The sequence below is a fragment of the Pteropus medius genome, unplaced genomic scaffold, assembly GCF_902729225.1.
Source record: "Pteropus medius unplaced genomic scaffold, Ma_sr-lr_union100, whole genome shotgun sequence".
NCBI classification, from domain to species: domain Eukaryota; kingdom Metazoa; phylum Chordata; class Mammalia; order Chiroptera; family Pteropodidae; genus Pteropus; species Pteropus medius.
In genome coordinates this window covers 11285486-11312869 of record NW_024349802.1, presented here as the reverse complement: position 1 = coordinate 11312869, position 27384 = coordinate 11285486, and the positions used below count along the sequence as shown (strand labels likewise).

Sequence of the window (27384 nt, the reverse complement as noted above, 5' to 3'; positions counted from 1 at the left end):
CAGTTAATGAGCTTCCTTAACGTGTCTCTGAGCTTCTCCAGCCTTTGCCGGGAGTCTTGGTTGGGTCTGACTCAGCCTAAACTCCAGGAAGCAATGAGACGAGCATTCAGGTGCATCCTCTCACATTCCGCTTTTGCAGAGCAGAACGAGACCTGGTTTCTCCAATCCCTCACAAGCCCTTGTGCCTAACCTGTTCTGGCTGATGTGTAAGCAAATCTCTGAGGGCTCATTTAGGTGAAATAAGAGCTTAAGAATCTGACAAACAACATTTGCTGACCGTCTAGTCTGAGTCCCTTTTGGCCAAGAGCACTGAAACCCTTGGCCAGCTTTGCCTATAAAAAGCTGTGACTTTGGGGCAGAATCAAAGAGATACTCCCTTCTGAACAAGAGAGAAAGGAAGACACACTTTTTCTGCCCCTAATCCTGGCCCAGGGCCAGTCCCAGCAAATCATCAATCAAGGGAAGGTTTCTTCTTTCAGGGCTGCCTCCCTTCCCCCATCCCTGCACTTCCCACAAGCCCCCTCCCCTCTGCTCCTGGGGAACCTAGCTCACAGGCAGACAAAGACCCAAATGAATGGATCACTTAGAGCCTAGAAAGAGGATTTCAGACGCACTTCAAGCAGGTGCAGGTCTGGATCCTTAGGCACAGCCCTTTCCTGATTTTCAAATTACAAACCATTGGGATTTGAAAGTTCTAATAGAATATGATCATCATAGTAAATGATTTTGGTTTTGTTCGTTTGGTATTGGCTGATTTCTCCACAACAGGTAGGAATACATTTAAAAACCAGAACAATGTACTTTTTTTAAAAAGCATAAAGATCTGCAACTTTAAAAATTGCCCTCCAGTCTACAGCCATGCTACCCTGAACAAGCCCGATGTCTGATCTAGGAAGCTAAGCAGAGTCAGGCCTGGTTAGTATTTGGATGGGAGACCACCTAGGAAGATGAGGTGCTGTAGGCGTAAAATATATTTAAAAAAAAAGGAATTGTAAACTGATAAGGTCCTTGCAATCTATGAGGTCAACCAAGGGTTGCCTGGCCTAAAAAATAAATAAATAAATATAATAAAAAATAAAATAAAATGAAAAATGAAAAATAAATAAAAACTGCCCTCTGGAGGTAGTTGACCACATCGCTTAATCCTGAGATCCAGTTTAGGCACTTCCCTTGGGCACTGCCTAGGGTCTTCTTGGCAACATCCCCTACTTTCCTCTTTCATGTTAAACCAGCTCTGTCTGGAGTTCAGCCTCTGTGACTGAGAATGAATGGGCTGGAGGCTTTGCCAAGGAAAGTCCTGAAGACTGTGAAGCAAATGCCAGACTTGTGAACTGCCCCCAACTCCTACTGTGAACTGCCCTGAACAATCAGGTACTGGCCATGAGAGGTTTATCCGACTACCCGTAACAGAACAATAGAAAGTCCTTTTGGCCAAGGATGTTGCTTTCTGGAAAGCGTGTAGGGGGCCATGGGCGGGAGACTTGAGGGTGTTTAACTCTCTTTTCTGCTCTTAATCTTGCTTTGGCTCTTCCGAACTTGAGGGCCTGCCTTGACTCTGTCACTTAATAGTTCATATCCCCGGGCAATGTACACAAATATCTCTGAGCCTCGGTTTCCTCTTGCATAAAATGGGGATGATCACCTGTCTACACCAAGGTTAAAGATGTAGCTCACACTTCCTGAGCCCTTCCTATGTGCGTGGCACTGGACTAAGCAGACTTGCATGCAATATGATTTTTGCTCCTCACAAGAAGTAAATGAAGTAGATATTGCCAGTATCTATGTCTGTTTAATAGATATGTGTTTATAAATGAGGAGACTACGGACTAATAGTCACATGGTTACTAACTAGCGGAGCCTGGGACTCAGATCTAAGCAGTCTCACTCCAATTATGAGACCCACATCCTGAGCTGTATATAAAGGCCCTTTGAAAATCCTGAAGCATTATACGAATGTAGCAATTACTATAATTATATCTGTTTTGTCACCATTTGGGAGACAGAGATGCAGGCAGGAGCCTCTAAGCTAGAATCAGCAGAAAGGAGATGGGGACGGGTGGGGGTTGGGGAATGACAAACTCAGGAAAAGCACAGCCCAGTCTGCAGGTCTCAGCCCCTCCCCTTTGCTCCCCATTCATCCCTTTGTTACCACCTCTGAGATTCCGGTGCTAAGGTTAATAAAGAGCTTCCAGAAAACCCATCATTTTGATTAAAGCCAGGGCTTATCTTGCCAGACAGCTCTCTGGAGGCTGCCTACCGCCCACTCTGCTAGGTCAGTGCAGCCAGCAAAGGCTATTAAATGATTACAGCCGTTTCTGGCCCAGCCAGACAGCTCCCCTGGACCGCTGGCTTGTTCTCCTGCACGGGGGCTCTGCCTCTGCCTCTGGCTCTGCAGATTCTGAGTTTGCAAGTAAACACCCAGGCTTTCTGAGCAGGGCTACCCCCGCCTCAACCCCTTCCTGGACTCCTCTCCCCACTTGAGCCAACCACTGCAGCCTTTCAAGCATCTCCGATTTCATGAGAGCCTTCTTTAGCTTTGAGCAACCATATCATCTCTGTCTCCCATCTCCTGTCTCTGTCTGTCTCTTTTCCTCTGTGTTGAGTGTACGCGCACGCGCGCGCGCACGCGTGTATCTACCAGAATTTGGCAGATTGTAGAATTATACACGCTCAGCCTGGCCAAAAGGCAAAAAGCATCCATCAAACCTGCGGAAAGACTAGGCTGTAAAATATCTCTAGCTTCCTCCCCACCCCCTACTCGGCCATCCGTAGGGTGTGTGAACTGCTTGGACAAGCTCCGCCTCCTCTCCCTCAAGTAATCCTTCAGGAATTGGGCAACGTTAATCTGAGTAATGACAGCTCACAAAACACGGGAGAACAGTGGTCTGATCCTGCCCAGGATCAGAGAGATGCGGAGAAAGCTCGAACCACTTGCGGAGCTTTTCCAGCATTTCTCACTGCTTCTTAGTCCTTCAGTTGACAGTGGAAAGAATTTTCCATGGAAACAAGAAATGTAAAAATATACCTCCGGTTCTCTATAAGATTTTAGGCTCTATATTCAGAATACCAGGGTTAAATCTGGCTACATCATGTACATTCGGTGATGTTTAGCAAATCATTTAATATTTCTGCGCCTCAGTTTTCATGTGTAAAGGAGGCAATAGCACCCACTTCATAGGGTTGCAATAGGATTCAATGTAATTATCTGTATACAGCACGTAAGGTAGTGCCTGGCACGAAGTAACGACTCATTACATTTTACTTGGTAGTAAGATCAGAGCAACAGATTTGTTTAAGGACTATTGATTGATTACTAATTATGAGTCAGGTACTTTATTAAGCATTTTACATATACATATTTATTTGTAAATATATATTATATTATATTTGTTTATTTATATTTTATATATCTACTTAAGATTTCCGTTTTATAAATAAACTGACGTCTTAAATTACAGCGAGATGATTTGTCCTGAATCACAGAGAGATTTGGTAATAAAGCTAAAAAATTATTCTCACATTAACTACCCAGCTCAATAATAGAATTGCTATTATTATTATTTTTTATTTCTTGAAGCTTTGGGGATGGGGGAAGAGACAGAGATGAGCTCAATTCACAGGCATAACATTCTGATCCCTAGAGTAGCTGGAAAAGGATGATGTGTGTGATCAGAAGGTAGGCTTGGTGATGTGAGAAGCTGATCTGATTCTACTCCCCAGAGGCTGCCACCCCAGAGTGTTTCACCCGTTTAGGGTGGGTTGAGTGATCTGGAAACAGATTTTGTGGCTGCTTGGTGCCTCAGGCCACAGCTGGGCTAATTTTCAGTAATCTTGGAGCGGAAGAGATAAATACAGTGGCATATTTTTAAAGCCACAGCTCTTGCTTTGTGTCCAAAATAACTCTGCCATTTCTAGGTTAAGAGTATAAAGACATCACGTGCTAGGAACCCAGATTCAAAAATCGGAATTGCTGGTCTTAAATCTCTTCATAGCTAGCAAAAAAAAATTTTTTTTTAAATCATACTTCTTTCTGTGACTCCTAACCCAGCGGGGCTCAGGCTGTATGGTTTTCTCTACCTTATTTCCTAGTTGCTAAAGTCCCCCAGGGTCTAGGGAGGGCAATTTCCCCTTTAGGCCTCCTTCTCACAATGCCCCCAGCCTCGAGCTGCTGTTATATCCTGGGGGTAGCAGAATGCTTAAAAAGAAGGTTTGGAGTCACCCATATTCAGTTGAAATCTCAGCTTTACTATATTTATTTGTTATGTAACCTTAAGTAAATCACTTGGCCTCTCAGCCCCATTCTTTCATATGTAAAACAGAGATAACAATATCCATCTAATGGGATTGTGGGCATTAAAAGAGACAATGCTCGTAAATCACGCTGACTGATGCTGGCATGCAGAAACTGAAATAAAGGATCTGTATTATTACTAAGTAGAATTCCTCTGAAAAACCTGACTCCACCTCTAACAACTATTCCCACCGCTGTACTTCCAAGAACTCTCTTTTCTGAGAGCCCCCTCCCCTTGGGCTGTGCCCCTCCCCAGTATTATTAAAGATATCTATCTAGGAAAATTTTCCAGCTTAGAACTGCTTGCTAAGTGGGGAGCCATTGTCCAGAGCCTTCAGAAGCAGGCAGGAGAGGGAGCTTGGACACTGATCAGCATGCTGGACTACGTATGGAAAGGCTTGGGGTCAAACCACAGATCCACCATTCTGCTTTCTACTCTTTTCTCCTGCGCTGTTTGGGTAGCACTGACTTGTAGTTTCTTCAGCTGTAACGTGAACATAGTAACTACCTCCCAGAGGCACTGTTATCCATTCAACTAAATTTATTATGTACAATAAATTAGACATTGTGCTAAGAATCAGGGATAGGGATACAAATAATATTAGGACAGCTACCCTGCCCTCAAAGAGTTAGGGTGTAGAAATAGACAAGTAAATGACAAGATACAGTATTGTTTTAAGGAATAAACAAGGTAGAGAAACTCTGGCATAAAGAGGGCATTACACTTTAGAGAGCCTGCTTCACATTCTGGCCGCACCGCTTACTAGATAGATGTGTGCCCTTATTTGACCCTAGGTGTCTGTTTCCTAGGCATTAAAATGGGTATAATAATAGACTTATCCCTGGGGCTACTTATACACATTAAAGGAGTTAATATATGTAAAGTACTTAGAACAATACCTGGCTTAGGGGCACAAAATATGGTTTAAATGCTTGATACAGGTTAGCTCTATCACAATTATTATTCACAAGTATATTCTCTCCTCTTTCTCTGTTCCAGTATTCTCAACCCTGAGGGTTAAGTCCTTTGATGATGGTGTCATTGAGTTAAGTGACATATAGCACTAGCCAGAGGTGGGAGTCAAAGGGAAGTGTACAAGTACAGTCCAACCCCAGATAAGAGAGTGCCAATTTGATGTGTTCATATCCTATGACCCTGTAATTACACTTCTGGAAATCTAACCTATATAATACTAGGAGGAGTGCATAAAATATATGTATAAAAATTGCATTGCATTGTTTAAAAAAACATACATATTGGATACCAATAGGAAACTGGATAAATTATTGTATAGGCATACAACAGCTTATTAAAGAAAAATGAGCTAGGTCTATATATACTAACTTGGAAAGGCGTTTTTCTTTAAAAAAAAAAAAGCTGTATACAGTACTAATATGTATGACATTATCTCATTTTGCTTTTGAAAGCCTACATATTTGTTTCTAAACATAGAAAAAACATTCATACATCACCCATGTGAATAAAAATTACTAGAAAGAACCCTAGTAAAACCATGAACTTTACGTGATGATGATGTGTCAATGTAGGTTCATCTATTATAACAAATGTTCCACCCTGGCACTGGACACCAATAGCAGCAGAGGCTCTGCAGGTGTGGGGACAGGGGTACATGGAAAACTGTTTGTACTCTCCAGTCATTTTTGCTGTAAACCGAAAACTACTCTAAAAAAAAAAGTATATTAATTTTTAAAAACTTGGAGGATACACACAAAACCATTCACAGTGGTTTCCTCATTGAAGGGGAGTGAGATTGAGGAAAACTTGAATATTGTCCTACAAATGATGCTGCTCTGTTTAATATTTACATCAACAATGTAATTGCATATTATTTTATAATACAGTATTTAAATTTTTATACTTATAAAAAGTGGGGAGACATACACTAAACTATTGGTAGTGGTTACTTCTGGAGAGTGTGACTGGAGATGGGAGTAAGGCACTACTCATTTTAATTATGTACAGATTTAATTTGTTATGATTTTTGCCTTTTTATAATTAAATAAGAGAGAGAGAGAGAAAGAGAGAAATTAAAAATAATACTAGCCCAGTCACTACTTGTATAACCATCTGCAAATTAAAAAAACTAGCTCAACAACTAGCTGAGACAAAAGGTCAGTGTCCCAGATAGCCTGGACCCAGGATCAGCTACATGATTTGTAGGGCCTGGTGCAAAATAAAAATGGGGACCCTTTGTTGAAAAATCATTAAGAACTTCAAGATGGCGACAGCATCATATTAAACCACACAGGGCCTTTCTAAGTGCAGGGCCCCAGGAAGCAGCTTTGCTTCCCGCTGGGTTCCTCCTTGAGCACCATAATCTGACCTGACCCTCCCCAGGGGTTTCACACTGCCTGTCCCACCCAGAATGTGTGGGGCATCATCCTTTCTCCTAACAATAACCCTGCTTTGGTTGGGTTTTCAAACTCTTCTCCATCCTTCTCCCTTACTTTGTTACAATCTGTGCTTCTTAAATTTGGCAGCAGTCCCAGGCTCTGTGTTGCTAAGTCCCTTCTCAGCCTTGAGCAACCATTTCTAGACAAGAAGTGATATCCTTGCATCGAGGGTATAAAATGGAGGTGCTGTCAAAACACTGCAGGAGGAGCGTGAGAGAATGTCATCAAGGAGAACCCCCTCCACTACTACTATCCCTCACTGAACATTCAATATTATTCCACTGGATCTAGCAAAAACATTTGAATCCTTTTTACTGTGTGCCAGGTATTGTGCTAAGTGCCAGGAGTATTAAATTGAGTAAATGCTAGCATGTTTGCATGCTTCCCATGAGCTAAGCATTTCTGCATGCGTTGTCTCATTTAATGCTTATAGCAGCCTACAGGCTTGCCTTTTTCACACATTAATAAACCTGAGGCACAATGATTAAGTGGTACAACAGGGATATGAGGCACTATGCCACCCCACCACCCTTAAGCAGTTCGCACAAGGCAAAATTTAAACAAACCTGCCTTCCACGCTCTACATTTTCTCAGACACAGTCAGGCCAAGTCCACTGAAAGTATCTAAGAACATTTCCAAGGCCAGTCCTTTCCACAAAAATGCTGTATTCACTTCCCTTTTAGGCCCAAATTTCTAGACACTCAAAGTTTCCAATCCTTGGTTGAGGTAGAGAAAAACACAAAGCTGATAACTCATGAGCTTGTCTTGATATATTATAGGTCGATTTTTGAAAGTTCATAGAGCAAAGGGGGCTCATAGAGCCTCCTTTCTTAAAAAAGCAATTCTTCCGGTGGCTCTCCATTGCCAGCAAATGCAACTACAAGTTCTTTAGCAGGATTTTTAAAGCCCTACAAAATCTGACTCCAGTCTATCCTTCTGATCTCATTTCTCAATAGTCCTCCATTCCACCTCGCCCAGCAAATGCACTCATTCTATTCACCCAGATTATGCGCTTCTGATTTTTTTGTTTAATGCATGTATTGTTCCCTCTTCCTTCCCACATCCTACTTACCATCCTTCACTATCTACACTACGTGTCACATAATCTCTGACCTAATGCCTAAATTCCCAGTTCCATCTGAGGGAGAGTTTAGGCTCTCTGGAAACAATTGGTGAGGGGGACCCTTCTCAGGATAGGTGAACTAGCTACCATATTTACATGGGGTTTGTACTGACAACATAGACTCTGGGACCCATTCTAAACTGACAGGCCTTGGTGGTCTGTTCCAGCTTCCTTCTCCCTCACTGGCCCTGCCTGTGCATGGCACTATTATGGTCCTTATCACATGACATTATAATATTTCTGTCTTATTTCTTTACATTTATGTTTCCCCCCACTAGATTACGAGGACAGGACTGTGTTATATTTAATATTCTATTAGCATCACCTAGAACAGAAATTGGCCGTAAGCAGGTGCTTAATAAATGTTTGTTTAATGACTATATAGAAGGTTTCAACCAAATTCCATATTGAAACCAAGCCAAGGAAAGTACTGTTGGACATGATATTCTGATATTTTACTTCTGTGTATGTGTGTGTGTGTGTGTGTGTGTGTGTGCGCGCGCGCGTGCGCAAGAGAGAGAGAGAGAGAATATGAATGAATGAATGAATGAATGAATGAAGATTTTTAAAGAGAATACTGGTGGTGGTGGTTTCCGACAGAGAGAGCTCTGGGGACCCACCTACGAAGGAGGTTTTGTGAGGCTCTTCCTAGCGCCCTTCAAATCACAACTATTTAGAAGTTGTATCCTGGAGGCAAAGTTGTGACCTTGAGTGAGAAAAATCCAAAGCAGCTAACTTATATTTCTAAATTCCTAGATTTAGAGAGAACATATTGAAGAGCTCACTCTCCCTAAAGAAATTTTCCCAAGGCAGATATTTAGAATCAATTTATAGTTGGTCCAACAGAGGGAAATTAATGTGACACTGATCATTGACTAAACACAACCCCACTGACTGCAGACTACAGGGCCAGAAGTTAGATCGACATCTTAGTGACACAAGAAGCCTCCAGGGGATGCTGGCCTTCAAGGAAGCTCTTTCGTGGGTCTCATGGCTAATCACTGTCAGAGGCATGAGGGGTAATTTATTCTCCAATCAGAGCCGCTAAGTGTGCTGAGATGCTTTAGGCTTTGGAGATGCCCAGCCTGTCCAGATCTCAAGGAGGTAGCTAGTATGAGAATAGGTTTTTATTTAAGCAAAATGCTCCTAAAAAGAAACAAACGAACAAATCCTGAGTACACGTGTATCCACAGAATTGGCCCATAACCACCCTGACTCCTGACCCTGACACAAGATGCATCATTGGGGAAAAGTAAGTGAGATTTAGGAGTGCTGACTGAAGTACCTCCTCTGCCCCAATGCCCGCAACCCCCAACACACGCAAACACACTGATCAGGCTCTGCACTTTCTTCTCCAGGGAAGACCTAGATATACGCTTTCATCTGCTTCCTCCTAGACACAGATGCTAGATACATACAGGACAGGCAATATGCATTGCCCCTGCCTCCTGGCATCACCCCGGGGACAGAGACTTTTCCTTTGGCTACCATGCCCTTTAATTGACTCCTTCTAGATTATTGTGGATAATCCAAACTGCTCCCCCAAAAATACTCTTAAGTATTTTTTGGGAAAATACTCAAGCCTGGGACAGAACAATATCTCTCAGCCCTTAATAATATAGTGGGAACCATTTCTCTCCCTTCTCCACATTTCCACCTCTGCCCATAGAGAAGGGAACACTCACCAAACCAATAGTTTTGTCCTGTGGAGGGTAGGCTAGGAAGGGAGATCTCACCTTTAGCTCAGGGTGCTGAGATGCTCTAGGCTTTGGAGGTGCCTAGCCTGTCTGGATCTCAAGGAGGTAGCTCTTCCCAGGAAAGAAAAGTTATCTGACTGGGGAGATTACCATGAATCTTACTTTAAATGGACTGTGCTTCTTGCTTGAGCAGTTAGTATCAACAGTCACTATTCTTTCTGTGAAGTGCCTCTCCTCTAATTACCTTTCTCTGCTCCAGCTCAGCCTCTGTTTGATAATCAAACTCGGACAGGGAGAGGTCTGCCATTCATTTTCTTCCCTTGCATTTGAGAGGTTGAAGGTCATATTCTCCAGACCATCTTTACCAATAATAAACTTGATTCTGAACTTTGATCCCTCAATTAGTTCCTTGCATCTATTCTTAGTTAAAATTTGGAGGGAAAGCAAAGTGATTAACTAGTCTCCACCAAACTTCTGACAATTAATAGCCTTCAAAAAGCATTTAAAGTCTAGTCTGCGGTGACTACACTCTTTGCAAAGTTGTAGTATGAACCTTATTTTATTTTAAATATGCACCTTATTTTACCTTCACTGCTACTAAAATTTACACACACAGAAACACACGCAGCCACTTCTGCCTGAGCATGGTAGACCGATAATGGTCCCCCAGAGATGCCCATGGTCTTAATTCCTGAACTTGTGAAAATGTTATGTTACATGACAAAAGGAACTTGGCAGATGTGATTGAATTAAAGATCCTGAGATGGAGAGATTATTCTGGATTATCCGGGTGGGCCCACTGTAATCACAAGGGTCCTTAGAAGTGAAAAGGGAAGGCAGGAGAGTCAGAAGAGAGAGATTCGCACATGCTGTGCTGCTGGCTTTGAAGATGAGGAAGGAGCCAGGAGGACAGAAACCCTGGCAATCTCTACAAGCTGGAAAAGGCAAAGAAAGGGGTCCTCCCCTAAAGCCTCCAGAAGGAACGCAGCCCCGTTTCACCGTGAATTTAGGCTAATGAAAGCCATTTTGGACTTCTGATTGCCAGAACTACAGGATAACAAAATGGTATTTTATTTTAAGCCATGCCGTTTGTGGTAATTTGTTACAGGAGTAATGGGAAAATAATACAGATTGGGTACCTGGAAGTGAAGTGCTGCTGTTACAAGTAACTGAAAATGTGGAAGCAGCTTTGGCCTTGGGCAATGGGTAGAAATTGGAAGAATTTTGAGGAGCATGGGAGGAAGCACCCTGATTACCTTGAACAGATTGTTGGTAGAAATATGGACATGAAAGGCGCTGTCAGTGAGGACTCAGATGGAAATGAGGAACACGTTATTGGAAACTGAAGGAAAGTGGATCCTTGTTATATAATGGCAGGAACCCACCTTGATTTTAGCCCAGGATAACCCATTTTGACCATCTGACCTCCAGAATGCAAGATAAAAAAATTTGTGTTGTTCTACGGCCATGCCACCCTGAACACGCCCGATCCCGCCTGATCTCGGAAGCTAAGCAGGGTCGGGCCTGGTTCGTACTTGGATAGGAGACCACCTAGGAAGACCAGGTGCTGCAGGCATAAAAAAAAAAAATTGTGTTGTTTTGAGCCACATAGTTTATGATAACATGTTACAGCAGTGATGGGAAACTAATCAGATCTATACGGTCAGCCTCGAACTCAGTGAATAGCCCTTTCCAGGTCACCAGGCATGTGGGATAAAGTAACAGTAGTGTGTTAGTTAAAGTGCACAGGGCTCAGCAGCAAGCAGACAGTGGTTGAAATATTGTCTTTGCCATTGTAGTCATTAATCAATTCAACAAATATTTACTAAGCACCACTGTGTGCTAGACACCTTGTTAGACATATAATGGTTACCAAAAAACACTGCGTGACTGTGAGCCTCAATTTTCTTATCTAAAACATGAAAATAATAATGTGCTTCTCTTGTTTAAGGAGTTATGGCATGTAAAGTGCATACTACATTCTCAATATTAGTAGCTATTATTGTCTTCCTTTCTCTTGTTCTAAGAATATTTCTACAAATTATGGGACAACAGCCCAGGATTTAAAGACTCTGAAATTTCAACAACAAAGACCATCCCACTGACACAAAGACACACACACTTCTTTGCTAATAGACATTGACGGAGAAAAGGGAACTTCTGTGTTCCATGGCTCGTCATCAAACACAGAACCAGGCTCACAGGCTCAAAGGTGTCCAGATCTGGGATGGTTACATATCTGGCAATGCTCTTCTCCCCCAAGAACTCTCTCTGACATGCAGCTTGGTGAGCACCTAATATAAATCATTCACACTGGCTGAGGCTTCCTGTCTTGCCACAGACCTTTAGGTGACCTCAGGTGATTGTGGGAAGAGAGATGTGACACGTATGTTCTTGAGTAAGACAATATCTATGGTGCAGAGTCAAAAAAGATAAGAGAGAAGACTTGGGGAAAGTCACTTCACTACTCAGCTTGGTCCACGATGTCACGTAGAGCAACAGCCCTGGACACAGGATTGGTCCAATGCTGGAAGTAAGCCGAAGCTGGCAGACTTTCTTGGACCATCAACAACAAACTTGTTTGTTCAGACCTTCTGTACAGAAGAGGCTTTACTTATTTTTTAGGTTTGTTTGTTTGTTTTTTTTTTTTTATATTCAATGGCAGCTGTAATCTGGAGGCCCAGGGTGCCCTGTCTGGGATTCAGCAATCGGGGGACACAACTCTGGTAACATCATCCCTGTTCTCTCTCTTTAAAAAAAAAAAAAAATTATTTTATTAGTTTCAATAACCAATACAGTACATTGGTTAGACATTTATATAGCTTATAAAATGATCCTCCTAATTGCTCTTTCTCGCCTGTGGCTCTCCACCTAGCCTTTACGTTAATGCTAACTGCATTCCCTATGCTGTGCTCCCATTCCCATGACCTTTTTTTTTTTTTTTTTTTTCCAGCAGCAAATACCTTTATTAGAAGGAAAAATAAAGCAACGGTACACTTCCAGACATGGAAGCAGGCCTGAGCAAGAGAAGAACAGCTCAAAAGGCTCAAGGGCCATCCTTGTTCTCTTGTGGATCCAAATTTGGTTCTCAAAAGTTACCTTTTCATATTCTACCCTTCTAGAGTTATACCTTTTGAGTTCGACTTCTCTCAATTTCCTGTTTTAGTATCAGCACGAATATCCTTTTTTCCCCTTATTTCCTTGGGTATTGCCATCCTCAGGACCATCTCCTCCTGTCCTTCACTAAGCCCACTCTCTTGGAGACAGACCATTCCAGGCAGGACTGCTGCTGAGGAAGCTCTTGGTCTCACCGAGACGCGGGTGGAACAGCACTGGTATCTGCTCCCACTCCCTTTTCTGACTGGGTAACAGGTTTCAAGTGCTGAGGCAGAGAGAGGCTCCTCTCTGATCCACATGCTCGCTTCCAGGCTTCCTGGCAATGAGCTCTCTTCTGTGTCCCTTCTCTAGAGGCCCCTAGTCTCAGCAGTGCTTGGCCTGAATATGTTTCTCCAGATTAGGCAATGACCTTCTCAACTGCAAAGTTGACTGCCTCTGTGAAAATGAACTTTGCAAGTTCTTTTGGAATCTGGGCTGAGTTTTTCTGAAAATGTTTGTCATTAAAGACCTTTGTCATTGCTGGGAACAGGCTCTTATTTCTAGTTTAGTAGAATCAGTGAGGCTGAGAGCAGTGCTTGCTGGAGCTGCAAAGCTCAAAGGAATTATAAGTTATCACTACTCTTCTTCCCTCAATCCAGGTTATAAGTAGGTCCTTCTTGTCCAAGCACCTTTCAGGCAAGAGCCCCAAGCCCAACAATTCAACCAATCTTTCCCACAGAATGAAATGTGAACTCCCACCCCCACCCTCCCTTTTCCCTTCCCCACAGAGCTCTCAAACACACAGATGACAGGTAACCTGTCATCTTTGAGCTGAGTCAGGTGGCAGAGCTGGTGACCCCTCCCCCGCTTCCTTGGCCCTATGTGATACTAGGATCTTCCCAGTAGAAACCTGAATTTCCCTTTTGATAAGGGGCTTAAAACGTAAGGTACGAAGGATGGTGTATAGGGAACGCTAGAGGGAGGGTGATTCAGAAACTCTCCTGTCTCGTGCAACATTTTTAAACAAAAGAAGGATAAGCAGTGTTATTTTTTCTAGGTCAGATTCAAAAGGCGTTTTCTCACGATGAAGTTTTCAGGGGCCAGACTGTACCACTCCGGTGGCACATTAGAGGGATCAATGACAACTGAAGGAACCATAATGAGTCTCCATTTCCTAACTGCATTAGCTGCTTCGCTGCTGCATCTGCGGGACCTGAAGGGAAATGCGGCCTAAGGGAAGAGTTCCTGCTGCTCTCCTCCCACTCTGGCCTCTGAGGTGCAGGTCCAGGAGCACAGGTGTGTGTGCACGTGGGATTAGATTTTCAGGGGGCACATAACCTCTGTTTTAGGCCACTGTTAGAGAAGAAATTCACTTATTCTGTGCCATGGCCCCAACCCTGACTGCAATTTGCCCAGGGCTACCACCCCTGGAAGATTCGGTGTAGGAGAAATGACAGGTGCGTGAACTACAGGGTGGAAGGAAAGAACTATCTCAGAATCTATTAAAGAGAATGTTTGATTTCCTAAAAACCAGGAAGTCTTCACTTTAGTCGTTTATTTCCATGACCGTTAAAAATAGAAGATGTAGCATGTTCTTCTAAGAAGATGAAGAAAGTCATAGATGGATAGATGGATGGAGCCAGCAAAGACTTAAGCTTCGTGGCTTCCCCTAGGTTAGAGGATTCTAATTGCCCTTCCACACCATCTGGCTCCCTCCCTCCAGGTCAGAACGCATAATATAAGCTACAGAGAGAACTCCAACAGACGTGATGAGCTCCACGCCCCCGGAAAGTAAAAGTGCTTCTTAAAGAATTCACTTTACTCAGCTAGAGACCCCTGAGCCGAGCTGGCACTCCTGGGCCGTGAGATTCAAGGTGAGAGAGGAGGGTACTGACAGGATGGAGCTGTCCCACCCAGAGCCCACTGATCTCCATTTTTTCCCCTAATAAGGATATGCACACACCTCCCAGGACTATCATTGCCATGACAACAATAGAAATTGAGGGTGAGAGGGTTAGTGGAACGGCATGCTTTCTAAATTCTCAAACAGGGCCTGAGGCTGCACTCGCTCATGAAGTGGAAAAATTCATGTTGGCAGTTCTCCTAAATGGATTCCAAAAAACTTAAGGATCATGGCTTTTTTTTTCTGGGGAAGAGCCAGAGATGGAGGCTCCATGGTGGCCCTCTGTGGGGAGCTGGTTTTGTCAGAGGGGTAGGAATCTCTAAGACAAATAAGAGCCCACCCCACTCCTCTTAAAACTAGGACACAAACTATGTCCATTTTCCACAGAGCAAAGAGATGTGGCAAACCAGGGCAAAAATATCCCCCAAGGACACAAAGAGACAGGCACTTTAAAAAAAATCTTCTGTATAATAGAGCCTTCCCACAGAGACTACTCAGAACAACTCAGACCTACATTCTGAAGCTGAAGGATAGACTCATACCTTGACAAATCATAAAAATAGCCACCATTTACTAAACATTGTTCTGCAGGCTCTGTAATATGTGTGTACTATCTCATTTAACTCTTGCAGCAACCCTATAAGGTAGGTACTGCTATTATCTCCATTTTACAGAGAAAGAAACTGGAAATTGGAAAATTAAGTAATGGTTCCTGGGACATACAACTGCTGAGTGGCAGAGCTAGAATCCAAAGGAGAGTTACTCAGACCCAGAGCCTGAGCTCTTAGTGATTCTCTCTCTGATATGGAGAAAAGCTTTCTATTTCTTGCAAGAATCATAGGCAGATGCTTCCTTGCATGGTTTCTGAGCCTCCAAAGATATCAGACAACCTCAGGAATATTTACTCTTGACTCTCTAAACCAGTTCTTAAACTTTAGGGTACATCAGAATCACACGGAGGGCTTGTTAAAATACAGATGACTAGGTTCCACCCTGAGAATTTTGGGTTTCGTTCAGTAGGCATGGTTAGTGCCGCTGCTCCAGGAACCACCCTTTGAGAACTTGCCCAGTGGCTCTAAACTGAGGTGCACTAACTGAGCCTCACTGCCTTAGTTGCCACGCCTACCTGATTCATCTTTCACTGTTCAGTCCTGGATCCCCTGGAGTGTTGCTTGATGAGCTATAAAGTTATCTTTGGCAGTGCTGTGTGTTTGGGAATTCCCTGTGCTCTTTTGAAAATAGTGAATAGCTCCCACTCCGAAAAATAATTTACCGTTGCTGCCTTAGGTAAGTCCTGAGATCCCATGAAATATAGAAAGAGGAGCTTGGATGAATCAGTGGGAAAGAGCAAAGCAGCCTGATGCCCTGAAGCCAGATCAGCTCTCTAGAAGGCAGGGGCAGTATTTTTATAATGTCTCAGAATTCTCTCTAGGAACTAGTCACAAGAAGGCACTCATTAAAACCTCTTCAGAGCATTCGCCCTGAAAAGTCAGAGCTTTAAAGGTGAGCCCTTCACATGACTCTTCCCCAAACACATTCCTCCATCTGGAGTATGCCCTGCTCTCCCTATTTAGCTCATTTTCTTCTTCCACTCGGTCTCACAGGAAGCTGCCAAAGAAGTAAGAAGCCCTGTGGCCCAGGTCTGCTCACACAGAGGAGGCTGGAGAGAAGAGCCAGTAATCAGGATTGATGGAGTTAATGCCTGACTTGTTTATCTTGCAGCAAACATGACCTAGTGATGTCCCCATAGATCCCTTCAGAGCCTAGCATCTTACCTAGGCTTTTGTGGACTGTGAAAATAAATGAACAGTTTAGTAACAAAGCAAAAGAATTCATCAATGGAGGAAAAACAACTGTGGAACACATGTGAATGAGGATACTGCACAGTAGGCCTCTCTCCCTTTATGCCCACGACTGCAGCTGCTGTATGAGAAGGTGCTGGTGCACGAGAAGGTCTCAGATACAAGCGTAAGGAGACTCAGGCACCAAGAGGAAGCTGTTTGGAAGCAACTGCACCTTCGTCATGAAGCACTAATCAATGAACAGAATCAATGAAAGACAGGCTCTACTTGGGACTGGAAACAACCAAGTTTTTCAAAACATTTTCCTTTTCTTTGGGTAAAACTAATAAATCCTCCTCGTTTCATCTCCAAGAGGACAGCTGAGGGATGACGGAACTGCGTAGATGTCAAGATGATCTAGAAAAATTTTGAGGGTTTCTGTCTGGGCCTAGAAGTGAAAACTACTGAATTCTGGCCACCAGCTTATCAGCCAAGGCTACATTGCAGATTGCACAAAAGTATCCCAGAATAAAAGGAGTAAAAAGATGAGACATCTATTAATATTCTATGTCAAGCACTATTTTTCAGCTCTTTCTTCTTTAGCTATCATGGCAACTCAATAATATAGGTGTTATTATCAGACCTAATTTACAGAGATGATGTAATTAAGAAAACATGAATTATGCTCACCCAGCAAGTAAGTTTGGAATTGTAATTCAATTCCGATCTGATTCCAAATCATCATCTTAGTCTTTATGCCATACTCCCTTCGAACAGTGCAGAACATATTTTGAGTCCTAAAACCTAAAAGTACCTAAAGGACAGAACAGAAGGCAGAGGAATATGTCTTTAACTTCATATCGTTGGTGTGGAGGTATGGTGAAAGTATGGTTGGGTCATCTTATGGAGTAACTGGAAGATGTAAGCTCTGTCCACCTCAGTCCATGAGGACTGCGACTCATGAGTCATCAGCCAGGCACAGTCCTGGAGGGAAGGGATTATAAAAATGTGGGTAGGAGAGTAGGGAAGGGGAGCAATGGAGACTCCTTCCCTATCTTTTGTCAAGAAGATGGGCTCCTAACATTCTTTTGAATTTGAAGGAGAGACCTGGGCCAAATTCAAATAAAATAATCAGTAGACAGTTCCTATTTCACATTTGTCTAGAAATATACACCAGTTAGCATCATCAATGAAAGGGAAAATGTATTCAAAGTTACTTCTTGGCTCACCAGACTGACCTACAAAGCCCTCAGGAGAATAAGAAACATCCTGACATGAGGCAGGACAGCAGGGCATGATTTCATGTGACTGCTTAGATTGGGTAGTTCTCACTTTTCTAGATGCCTCCCCATCCTGCAATACTTGGCAGTCTAAACCTGCTTTCTCTTCCATCACTTATTCACTCCATCATTGGCATTGGGGCTGTGGATTTGTCAATGAACTATTTTATATTCTTCCCCTTGCCATCTGGCAATACTAGCCCTCTAATGAATTGCTTTAACTTGTGCATTTGTTTTTTGACAAATGTGACTTTTGGTTGAATTATGCAACATTCATAAATAGCAAAAGCTTGCCGATTAGAATCAACAAAAGCCCTTACGAGTTGCCAGCAAAAACAGGCCCTTAGCTGCACATGTCACTTGGATAGCCTAATCAATTGAAAGGCACCTGATTATTTTTGGAAAGTACTTTTTACACACACACTTATGTCATCTGTTATGTATGTGTGTAGGCATTTGAAATTGGATGGATTCTTGCAAACCAGCCATGCTCTGAATATAAGTGCTAGATATACTTGTATTTGGAGCTCAACACACTTGGGTTTGAATCCTACTTCTGCCATTTGCAAACTACATGAACCTGGGTATGTTTCTTAACCTCTCTGTGTTCCCAGTTTCTCATCTATAAAATAGGTACAATAAATCCCTTGCCAGGTTGTCATGAGGAATAAATGAGATAACACATGTAATGTGCTTGGCACAGTGTCTGGGTATATTATAGCTCAATAATTTACAACTATTATCATCATCATAAAGTTCTATTCATATGAGAATTACAGTAGACACCATTCCCACTGTCCATAACCCTTTTCTGTAAACTGCCACAGGGATGAGCCTCCAAAGCCATATTTTTATTATATGAGACTGCTTTAGTGATTGGGCAAGAATAAGGAAACTAAGGAAATGTCACTTTAAGCAATTTTTTTGTGCTCACCCAGCCATTTGGTTCTTGGTTCAACCTGGAATATTCTTTTTCCTGAAAGTTTGGATTAGGATTTGCTCCCCATTTGTCCTCCAAACTAAGAAACTGTGTGGTGGTCATGTTTGGCAATGTGCATGTCAAGGCAGTAAAGATGAGTTTGCAGAATAAAACAGATCTGACTTTGACCTGAAGTCAAAGAAAGAGGCATCTTGGTTCTGATAACTTCTCACTTCCATGAGAAACACCTTTCTTTCTTTCTTTCTTTCTTTCTTTCTTTCTTTCTTTCTTTCTTTCTTTCTTTCTTTCTTTCTTTTCTTTCTTTTCTTCTATCTATCTATCCATCCATCCATCCATCCATCCATCCATCATCCATCCACCCACCCACCATCCATCCATCTTATCTCCACACCCACCCACCCACCTCCTTTGTTCACTACTTTGAGTGGGTTTCCATTGTCTTCAACAAAAAGATCTTTACTAACAGTGCCATTTCTGCACAAGAGGCCACAAAATCTTCTCTGGGAAACCGGGAGAACCTAAGCATTTGAAAGCTAACTAGTTATTTTAAAAAACACTTCACTACCCCCCCCCACACACACATAACCTTATATTATCTGTTTTAAACCCATGAAGGACATTAAGTAGAAAATTCAAATAATCATGTATGTAAGGAAGTCATGCATGTAAGGAAAAGAAGAACAAATAAAAATAGAGCCATTAGCATTTCTAGTCTTACAAAAACAGGTCATCTGATTGCTTTCAAGAACCCTAGCAAGAAGGGAGAAACCCTGAGTCTTTACCTGGTGTTGCACTGGATACTGTTGGCCACTGCTGATCAGGTCCTCCTGGACCAGCCCGTAGAATGCCAGCCTCCTCCAGGTGCACAGAGCTGATTAAACACATACACCCAAATAACAGTTAGACCAAAAATACCTTTCCAGATCTCCTTCCACCCTCAGAAAATGCTTACATCTCTGGAGGCGAGGCTGCAGCTAACACATTCTACTCATGCTCGAAACAGAAGCAATTATTGCTGAGCAGTCATAAACTGCACAAGCCTTGCTGACATACTGCCTGCTGTATCATTTGGGCAATAAACATGTTTTATCTTTATGGCAATTTTGGTTTTCATTAATGCCATGGTATTCATTTAATCTAACTGGAAGCCCATCAGATGGCTAATGTCATTTTAACATCTTTTTTTTTTTTCATTTTAATATCTTAATGCTGAAGCAGATGAGAGCTTAGTCTCAAAAGCCTCTCCACTGGTTCTCTTGTTTCTGAATTCTCTATAGCAAAGAAGAAAACACACAAAAATTTTCTGCTGATAACTGTAGCATTATTCTAGTTTGACTACCTAATTGATTCTTAACCTTTTTTTTTGACCCACCCTACATTTCCTGGGACTAGAGGAAGCTTAATACCACCGCTCGTGGATGCCAGTTCAGAAGAGATCAATTCAGCATGAAATATGGCAGGCTGTAAGACGTAAACTGGGAGACTGTCTGAGGCAAATAGAGAGAGAACATAAACTGTTCAAAGGTGGAGAGAATAGCACAATCAGTTGTGTATGTCTAATGCTAGGACTTATTAGACCCTCAAATATTTATCGAATGAATGAATGAAGGAAAGAACAAATGGGACCTTGAGAGTAAATATCATCCAATAAAACCCTCACCAAAATTAGAGGACTCTTTTAAATTAGACATTGGTTCATCTTGCAAAGTAAGTTACTCATATAAAACTTATACTACCATTCGAATGGGGTTATATGAGGCAACAGAGCTGGCAAACTTGAACTATCGACGGGAAGACCATCTGTAAATTCAATATTCTCTTACTCTTTAGAAATTCAATCATTAAGCTCTGCCCTATTGCTATTCTTCCCTTCTTCTTTACCCTAGAATCTTCTCTTTCTTTAAAATATTAATATCCTTCAGGTGTTCCTGAATCCTACCAGCAAATTACTTGGGTTCAATCGGATTAATTCTGTAGATGTAACTACCCTAGAACCAGCTCAGCTAAAAGCAGAATTTTCAAAGGAATAGTTACATGATGTCTGAGGCTAGAAAGGCCAAGAAGCCAGGTGTGAAAAGGATGACTATTATTTAAGTTCACACTCTAAAATATGGTCAATGTACTTCATTGTGAAGAATGAATTACATTTAGCTTTAATTTTTATTTCATTTCTTATCCTACTTAAATCTCATAATATCTTAATTAAAACCTGAATAGGAGTACTTTTTTTTTTCATTTGAAAATGAGATAAGAAAGTGATACATTTTAGTATTTTATTTTAAGTGTAGCTTTTAAGGTATATCTTATCACTTTGGTACTTTTCAAGTAAGGCACTAATTCAGTTGGGAAAGAGTTGGTATGGCAAATCATACTTTTTCCTATTGTGTGGCTTCACCACAATAGCTCAGATGCAGGCAAAAGCATAAGCTGGTCGGTAACAAACATAAAGAATCCTTATGTAAATGTTTCTGGCCTAAAATTATGACCTAGGTTCCAATGTGACATCCTACCAAGCCACCTATGATCTTCAGCCCTTCACTGATTACTTCTTGTTCAGAAACAGCAGCCATTATAACGATTTCTGCTCAATTTGTAATGTAATGCTTGCAACTATGTTAACTTATCTTAATTGAATGCATTTTTAATGGATTGAAACTAATTTTTCATGAACTCAACACATGCTTGGTAAGCTTTTTCTTCAGAAATTGATCTAGGTTTGGTGAAGATCAACTTAAAGAGTTGCCCAGATATTTTTGAGGGGCTTAAGTTCGAAGTTTATTTCTTCTTTAAAACTAGATCATTTTGGTGGTGGTGATCATCCTCCACATTTGATTTCCAAAGACATTCACAGATAATGAATCTTTTATTTGGCCCCATGGCACAGACACTGGATCAGCTCTAGGGATAATGATAATTAATCAATTACTGTCAAAAAGACAAAGTAGAGAAAGCAAAATTATATTTAATCTGAGTCTTAGAGTAATGCTATTACTCCAGGTTAATTTAAAGTAAGCTAGATTTGGTCTTCAGATATTTAATAAAGGCCCTTCACATGGCTCATCCTCCGAAAAGCCCATGCCATCGATGGCCAAATGATAGCAATAAGATGAAAATGATAAGGAGACTCTAATAGGGATGAACACGAGCAAGAACCATCATCAATTATTGTGGCTGATAGGATATAACAGCCAATATGTGATAGAAAACCAAGGCAGACAACATGTACGTATACATTACACAATGTACTCAAGTCTAAAGGCATTAGTATTAATAATAATATTTTTTAATGTCAGCAGGTTTTATTAATACAGGTAGACATCGGCAGGCTAAGGGTAAGAATTTCTGATTTAATGAGCAAAAGACAATATTGTTTCAACAACTCAGTATTAGCATGACTCAGCTTAATTTTCTATAAAGCATATATACTTTAAATTTGATTATCTTGGAATTACAATGATGGGTGCAAACTTAATGTGAAAATCCCATTTTAGCTGCATTCAGCATTTTTTAAAATTAATTAATTTATTTTTTATGGTGACATTGGTTAATGAAATCCGATAAGTTTCAGCTGTACATTTTAACAGTAAAACATATATATATTTTTTACAGTGTGTGTTTACCTCCCATAGCTAGATTTCTTTCTGTCACCACATAATAATAATTTTTAAGAGAGGGACAGAAAGCATAGGTGGAGAAGGGATGAAGGAAGTTGGAATAACTTCTTTATGGAAATTCTGATGAAAGTATACAGCAGAAAGTATATAATTTTACAAGAGACTCTTATTTGCCAACACTTGATAAGCATTTGGCACTGACCACTTTCAATGTTTCAAGGAATAGACACAGAGACAAAAATAATTGCATTTCCCTGGCAAAATGTCTAAAGCTTCTTAGTTTTGACAGCTGCTTCCAGCCTGTGGATACATAGTTTATCTGAACCATACAAAGTTAAAGTTACTTCTGAGTGAAGGAAAGAGGGACATACGTACCTGTGCATTCCTGCTCTCAGGGAGGCAGAGTAACGCCAGTCAGGATTGGGCTGTCGTGGCTGCAAAATCACAAAGGGAGTTTTTGTTAATATGGCCAAACAATGACCTCCCAGTGATGTTAATTGACTAGTTGTTTCTTAAGTGTGTCCATCCATCTTAAAAAAGTACTGAAGGTGCCTTTTTGTGTGCAACTCTGATATCCATATATATAGCATTTCAGGAGAAAGTTAAATTTTCCTTGCATAGGTTAAATATCATGGAAAACCAGATTTAATGATGCTGTGAGGAACAGTTTTGACTTCGCCTTCACCCAAACAGGTCTATGTTCTGAAGGCAACACTGGGAAAGAACCATCTGTTTTGAGACAGGAAAAGCTTTCGTTGTTTCTGCCCTCAAATGTTAAGGGAACATCCCCGATTTGGTATTCTAGCTATAACAGGGCACATGACTACACGAGTTTTGCTGGTCTGGCTGGACTGCAGAGGACTGCAATCTGCTGCTGGCTTTGCAGACTGCAGCATGTTTGACCTAGGACAGATGTGCCCAGTCATAAGGTGACTGATAACCCTGTCTCTTCTGCTGAGTGAAGGGGGATACTAGGGAGAGAAAAACAAACCACAGCGGAGTTTGACTTCGTTTTGCTACATAATCCTTCTCATAAAATTGTACTTGTTCCCGGCTCCTCTGAGTGCTTTGCCTCCTCACTCAATTATCGTTCACAAAGCTCTGATTGTTTAGCAGGGAATAGTTGGCACCTAAGAAGAACCTGACTCACTCTGCACCATTTATGTGCTGAAAGATCTGTTGCCTTGTGTCTACACACTTTCAGTCCAAAGTGGAAGGGGAAAAGAGGAAAATATGGGCACCTAAGGACTGTTTGGGGAGTTATGTGCTGAGTAGAAGCTACCCAGGAATCAATGGGGACAAAAATCAATGACCATCACTATCTTGTGTCAATTAGCAAAAGTTTTATTATGAAAAACCTGCGATAGATGTTCCTCTTGATGTGTTTTCATGGGAAGAAATTAAAGTGATCCTGTCTATTTGAGTGGAAAGATGAGGAGACAGATCTTGTATTCTATATTTCCTCTGGATTATAACTTTCATATTGGGTAGACACAAAGCCAATTTGAATACCAATAAACTATTTCAAGAGTCAATAAGTCTTATTCCTTTCATTCTTATAGTTCATTCACAGAATGCACAGTATTTCACAAATAAACTTCTTCACAACAACCAGAGAAGAAGTGAGCAGCATCTCAATTTCCAGACAGACTTCAGGATGGCTAAATGGTATTCAAAGACTGAGCCAAAGTCAAGGCCCAGAAAAAGCTACGACTCTAGGACACTTTACTTCAAATGTCCCCATACACCAACTGCCCTCTCTGGTTCCCTGCCATTCCATTGGCAAAATTTAAATATGCAAGTTGCTTCATCTTTGGTTTTTAAGTTCACAAATGCTATAAATATTCCATATAAAGTAGCATAAAACTATCTACAGACAAAATGAAGGTGTTCCCATGGACTATTGTAGGACTACTGTTTCTACCAGTGCTGTTATTAGGAACAAAAGAGAAAATACTTGCAAATCATTTTATGAACCTGAAAATATGACTGAATTGCTTTTTATTAATCATGTCATCACCGTCACTCCCCTTACATTCAGCAAGAGTCTCTAGTGTCAGCTTGTCAGCTGTGAGAACCTTCCTTCAAGAAAGACTTTAACATCTGTTGAGTCAATGTTGCCAGTTTTTCAATGACTGGGTAACATTCATGATGAAAATTGCTGCAACTTGATCTTTGGAATGAAATCACCAACCTCATTTTGCTGAATCCCACAGTTCTAACAGGACTGACCAGGAAATTCAGTTCATTACATAAACTCGCTTCCTCAATAACATTTAATTTGTCATGCTGCTATTTTCTACAATAGTCCATGAGCAACAAGATGATTTTGAGATTCATTTGTCAGAAACATAGTTATGAGACATCTTATGGCATTAAGATCAGGCAGGGAAAAGGTAAGGAAGAAAGTAATCAATGTTTTAAGCATCCGCACAACACTAGGTGACATTGTTGGGAAAATATGTATAAAATGGAATAAGCATTTTAGACACATTGTTGCATTTATCCTAATACTTTCTTTGTCAGACCATATATTCTGTAAAAGGGATTATATCTGTTTTGTTCAAAAAACATACGAATATCCTCAGATATTCATAACACATAGCTATGTCCTCAGATCCTAGCAGGGTTCAGGTATTTACTTGCCTGGTTGGTGGATTTGGCTGATAATTATGTTTACCTAACATGAAATTCTGTGTTTTAAATGATATATGTTTTTTTTCCTCTTTTTTACTTCTGAGTTTCCCAGATATTGCTTTATTTTAAATGATACAAAATTAAAAGTAATAAAATATACCCGGATTTCATCTAAATTTGATTAAACTTGGAAAAATTCAAACTGAAAAACTGACTTCTGAGACATATGAAGGCCTTGAACTAATTGTGATTATTTCCTTTTCTAATACTTGGATAATACAGCCCAGGACTATGCATAATTTATTTTGGTGAAAAGCCCCAGAATGTTCTGTTGTTCCAAAGCTTAGCCCTTTAGTAGAATAACAGTCACAAAACTCCAGATGTGGAGAAAGTGAATTAGGTAATCCACGTGGGTTATGCAGTATTATTGAAGAACAAGAACCCACTTAAGTTTCAATCAAAATTATAGCTAAGACTTAATTTATTCTGTAATAGTATTATTTATTAATTATACCATAGAATATTTGAGCTACAGAAGGGTGAGTTGCCTCTTCCATGGCAGATTTAAAGCAAAACAGGTTAAAAATACCCTGTCATTCATAAACTCATAGGATGACTCGGGAAATAATATCCTATCATGTTGAAGCTATCATTAAATGACCCTCTGAGATGTGAAACTAGGTGAACCATCTCCTTTTCCTTCCTAATAGGACTCTATTAAAAATGTATCTACTGTAGATTTTTCATAGTGATATTCTGTGAACCTGCTATAAACTATGACAGGCAGAACCCTAAGACGGCCCCCAAGACCCCCATGCTCTAGTGTATGTGATCTGATTAATCTCCAAGACTGTACATGATGGCTCTTACTCTGTGATTAGGCTATGTCATATGCCATGACTGGCTTTAAGAAAGGGAGATCACACAGGTGAGACTGACCTAATCACATGAGCCCTTTAAATCTGGCTCTAGAGGATCAGAGACAGGTATCAGAGAGATCTGAGGCATCTGAAGGACTCTACATGAGAGAAGATTCTCATCGTTAGCTCTGAAGATGGAGGGGACCATGGGGCAAGGACCTGAGAGCAATCTCTAGGAGCGGAGAGTGACTTCCAGCCAACAGTAATTAAGAAAATGGGGAATCTTAATCCTCAGGGAACTGAATTCTGCCAACCACCTGAATAAGCTGGAAAGCAAATTCTTCCCCATAGCCTCCAGAAGAGGGCTCAGCCCAGATGCTCTGTCAATTTCAGCCTTGTGAAAACCTGAGCAGAGAACCCAGTCACAATCATGCAGGACTCTGAGACAATAAATGAGTATTATTTTTAACCAATAAGTTGTGGTAATTTGTTACAAAGTAATACAAAATGATTGCATAAACTGTTGGATCATTAAGGCAAAAAGGAATATAACTTTTAAAATAATCATCGGTATGTTTCATTATTAGTTATCTAATAAAGCAAATGGAAAAGATGATAAATATGAGAATTCTAGGTTAAATACTTTCCTCTGCAGTCATTTACAACTCCTGATACACAGAGCAGGAAAGTAAAATAAACATGACTTTAAAACATACCTAATGGGTTTTAGTACAACAGAAAATGCTAGGTTTGCTAAATTCTGGATGCACAGCCTGCTAACACAGCAGTTACTCTCTCACTCACAGTTTCACTTCCCTGGAGCCCAGAGCTCTGACCCTGCAAAGCCAGAAAGGAACTAGTGTTGCTTATGTGCCAAGGAACTAACATTTATCTTCACCTTTGCAAAGTCGGATCCTTTACTGCATTTCTCAAGTTCAAATTCTTGAAAGGAAAAACTTGTATAATATTTAGAGTCCTAAGGAACTCTCTTGACCTTTGATTTTTGAAATCACGATTAAAGACTATAATGCTCAAAATATTATCATATGTATAAGCTAGATTTACGTTTACATTGTAATAGGCATAGAAACATTGAGCCAGGTGAAGTCCTACAAAAGTCAGATTCAAAAACACCTGTAAATCCCCATTAAATTTCGCTAAATCTCTGGGCTTGGTTATGGCAATTTTTCTTCAAACATTTGCAAACTAACATCATCCTGACCTCTCACTGAGAGCAAAAATGGTGGCCAACCAAGGCAAGTATCCAGAACTGGTTCTGCTATTCTGTCAAGCAGACGGGCATGCCAATAGACAATTTATAATACGCCAGGCTGTGTCCCTGCAGAGTGTTCTGAGGTAGACCAGATGCCCATATGACTGCTCACGCCTGGGTCAGAGGAAAGGGTAGGCCAATGACATTCAAGCTATAATAAACAGATTTCTTCATCAGTCGGAATATGTGCAAGATAAAGAGACAGAGAAGAGCTCAGCCATAATTCCATCTGGCTCAGCAGATCTATAGGAAAAGAGAGGAAGGAGGTAATTTGAAGAAATTATTATATTATCAGACCAAAGAAAATAACCCTTTTCTCAGAAGAACAGTCCTAGAACCAATATGAGAATGTCAAAACAAAACAGCTCCACCCTATTAGAGGATGAAAGAGTAAAACAGAAGTTCACAGATAAAATTTTTTTGCCTATTCTGACCATTGTGCACTTTTTATAAATTCACAGCACATCACTTTA

General features: G+C 40.9%; 1 protein-coding gene and 1 pseudogene across 10 annotated transcripts in view; one reads left to right on the top strand and one right to left on the bottom strand.

Moving 5' to 3' along the window:
- The window catches only part of LOC120581421 (protocadherin alpha-C2), a 172519-nt gene that overhangs the window by 7977 nt on the left and 137158 nt on the right, over positions 1–27384 (bottom strand). For 8 of the 10 annotated variants that reach the window (XM_039836328.1, XM_039836323.1, XM_039836325.1 and 5 more), the window contains 2 exons: positions 22517–22575; positions 19310–19398 (listed from right to left, as the gene is read on the bottom strand). In XM_039836328.1, the coding sequence (XP_039692262.1) occupies positions 19310–19398; positions 22517–22575 (148 nt within the window). Of the gene's footprint in view, positions 1–2214; positions 2390–19309; positions 19399–22516; positions 22576–27384 lie in introns of those variants that run through there. The other 2 variants (XM_039836332.1, XM_039836331.1) reach the window with 1 other exon arrangement.
- LOC120581907 (uncharacterized) lies at positions 10985–11103 on the top strand (annotated as a pseudogene).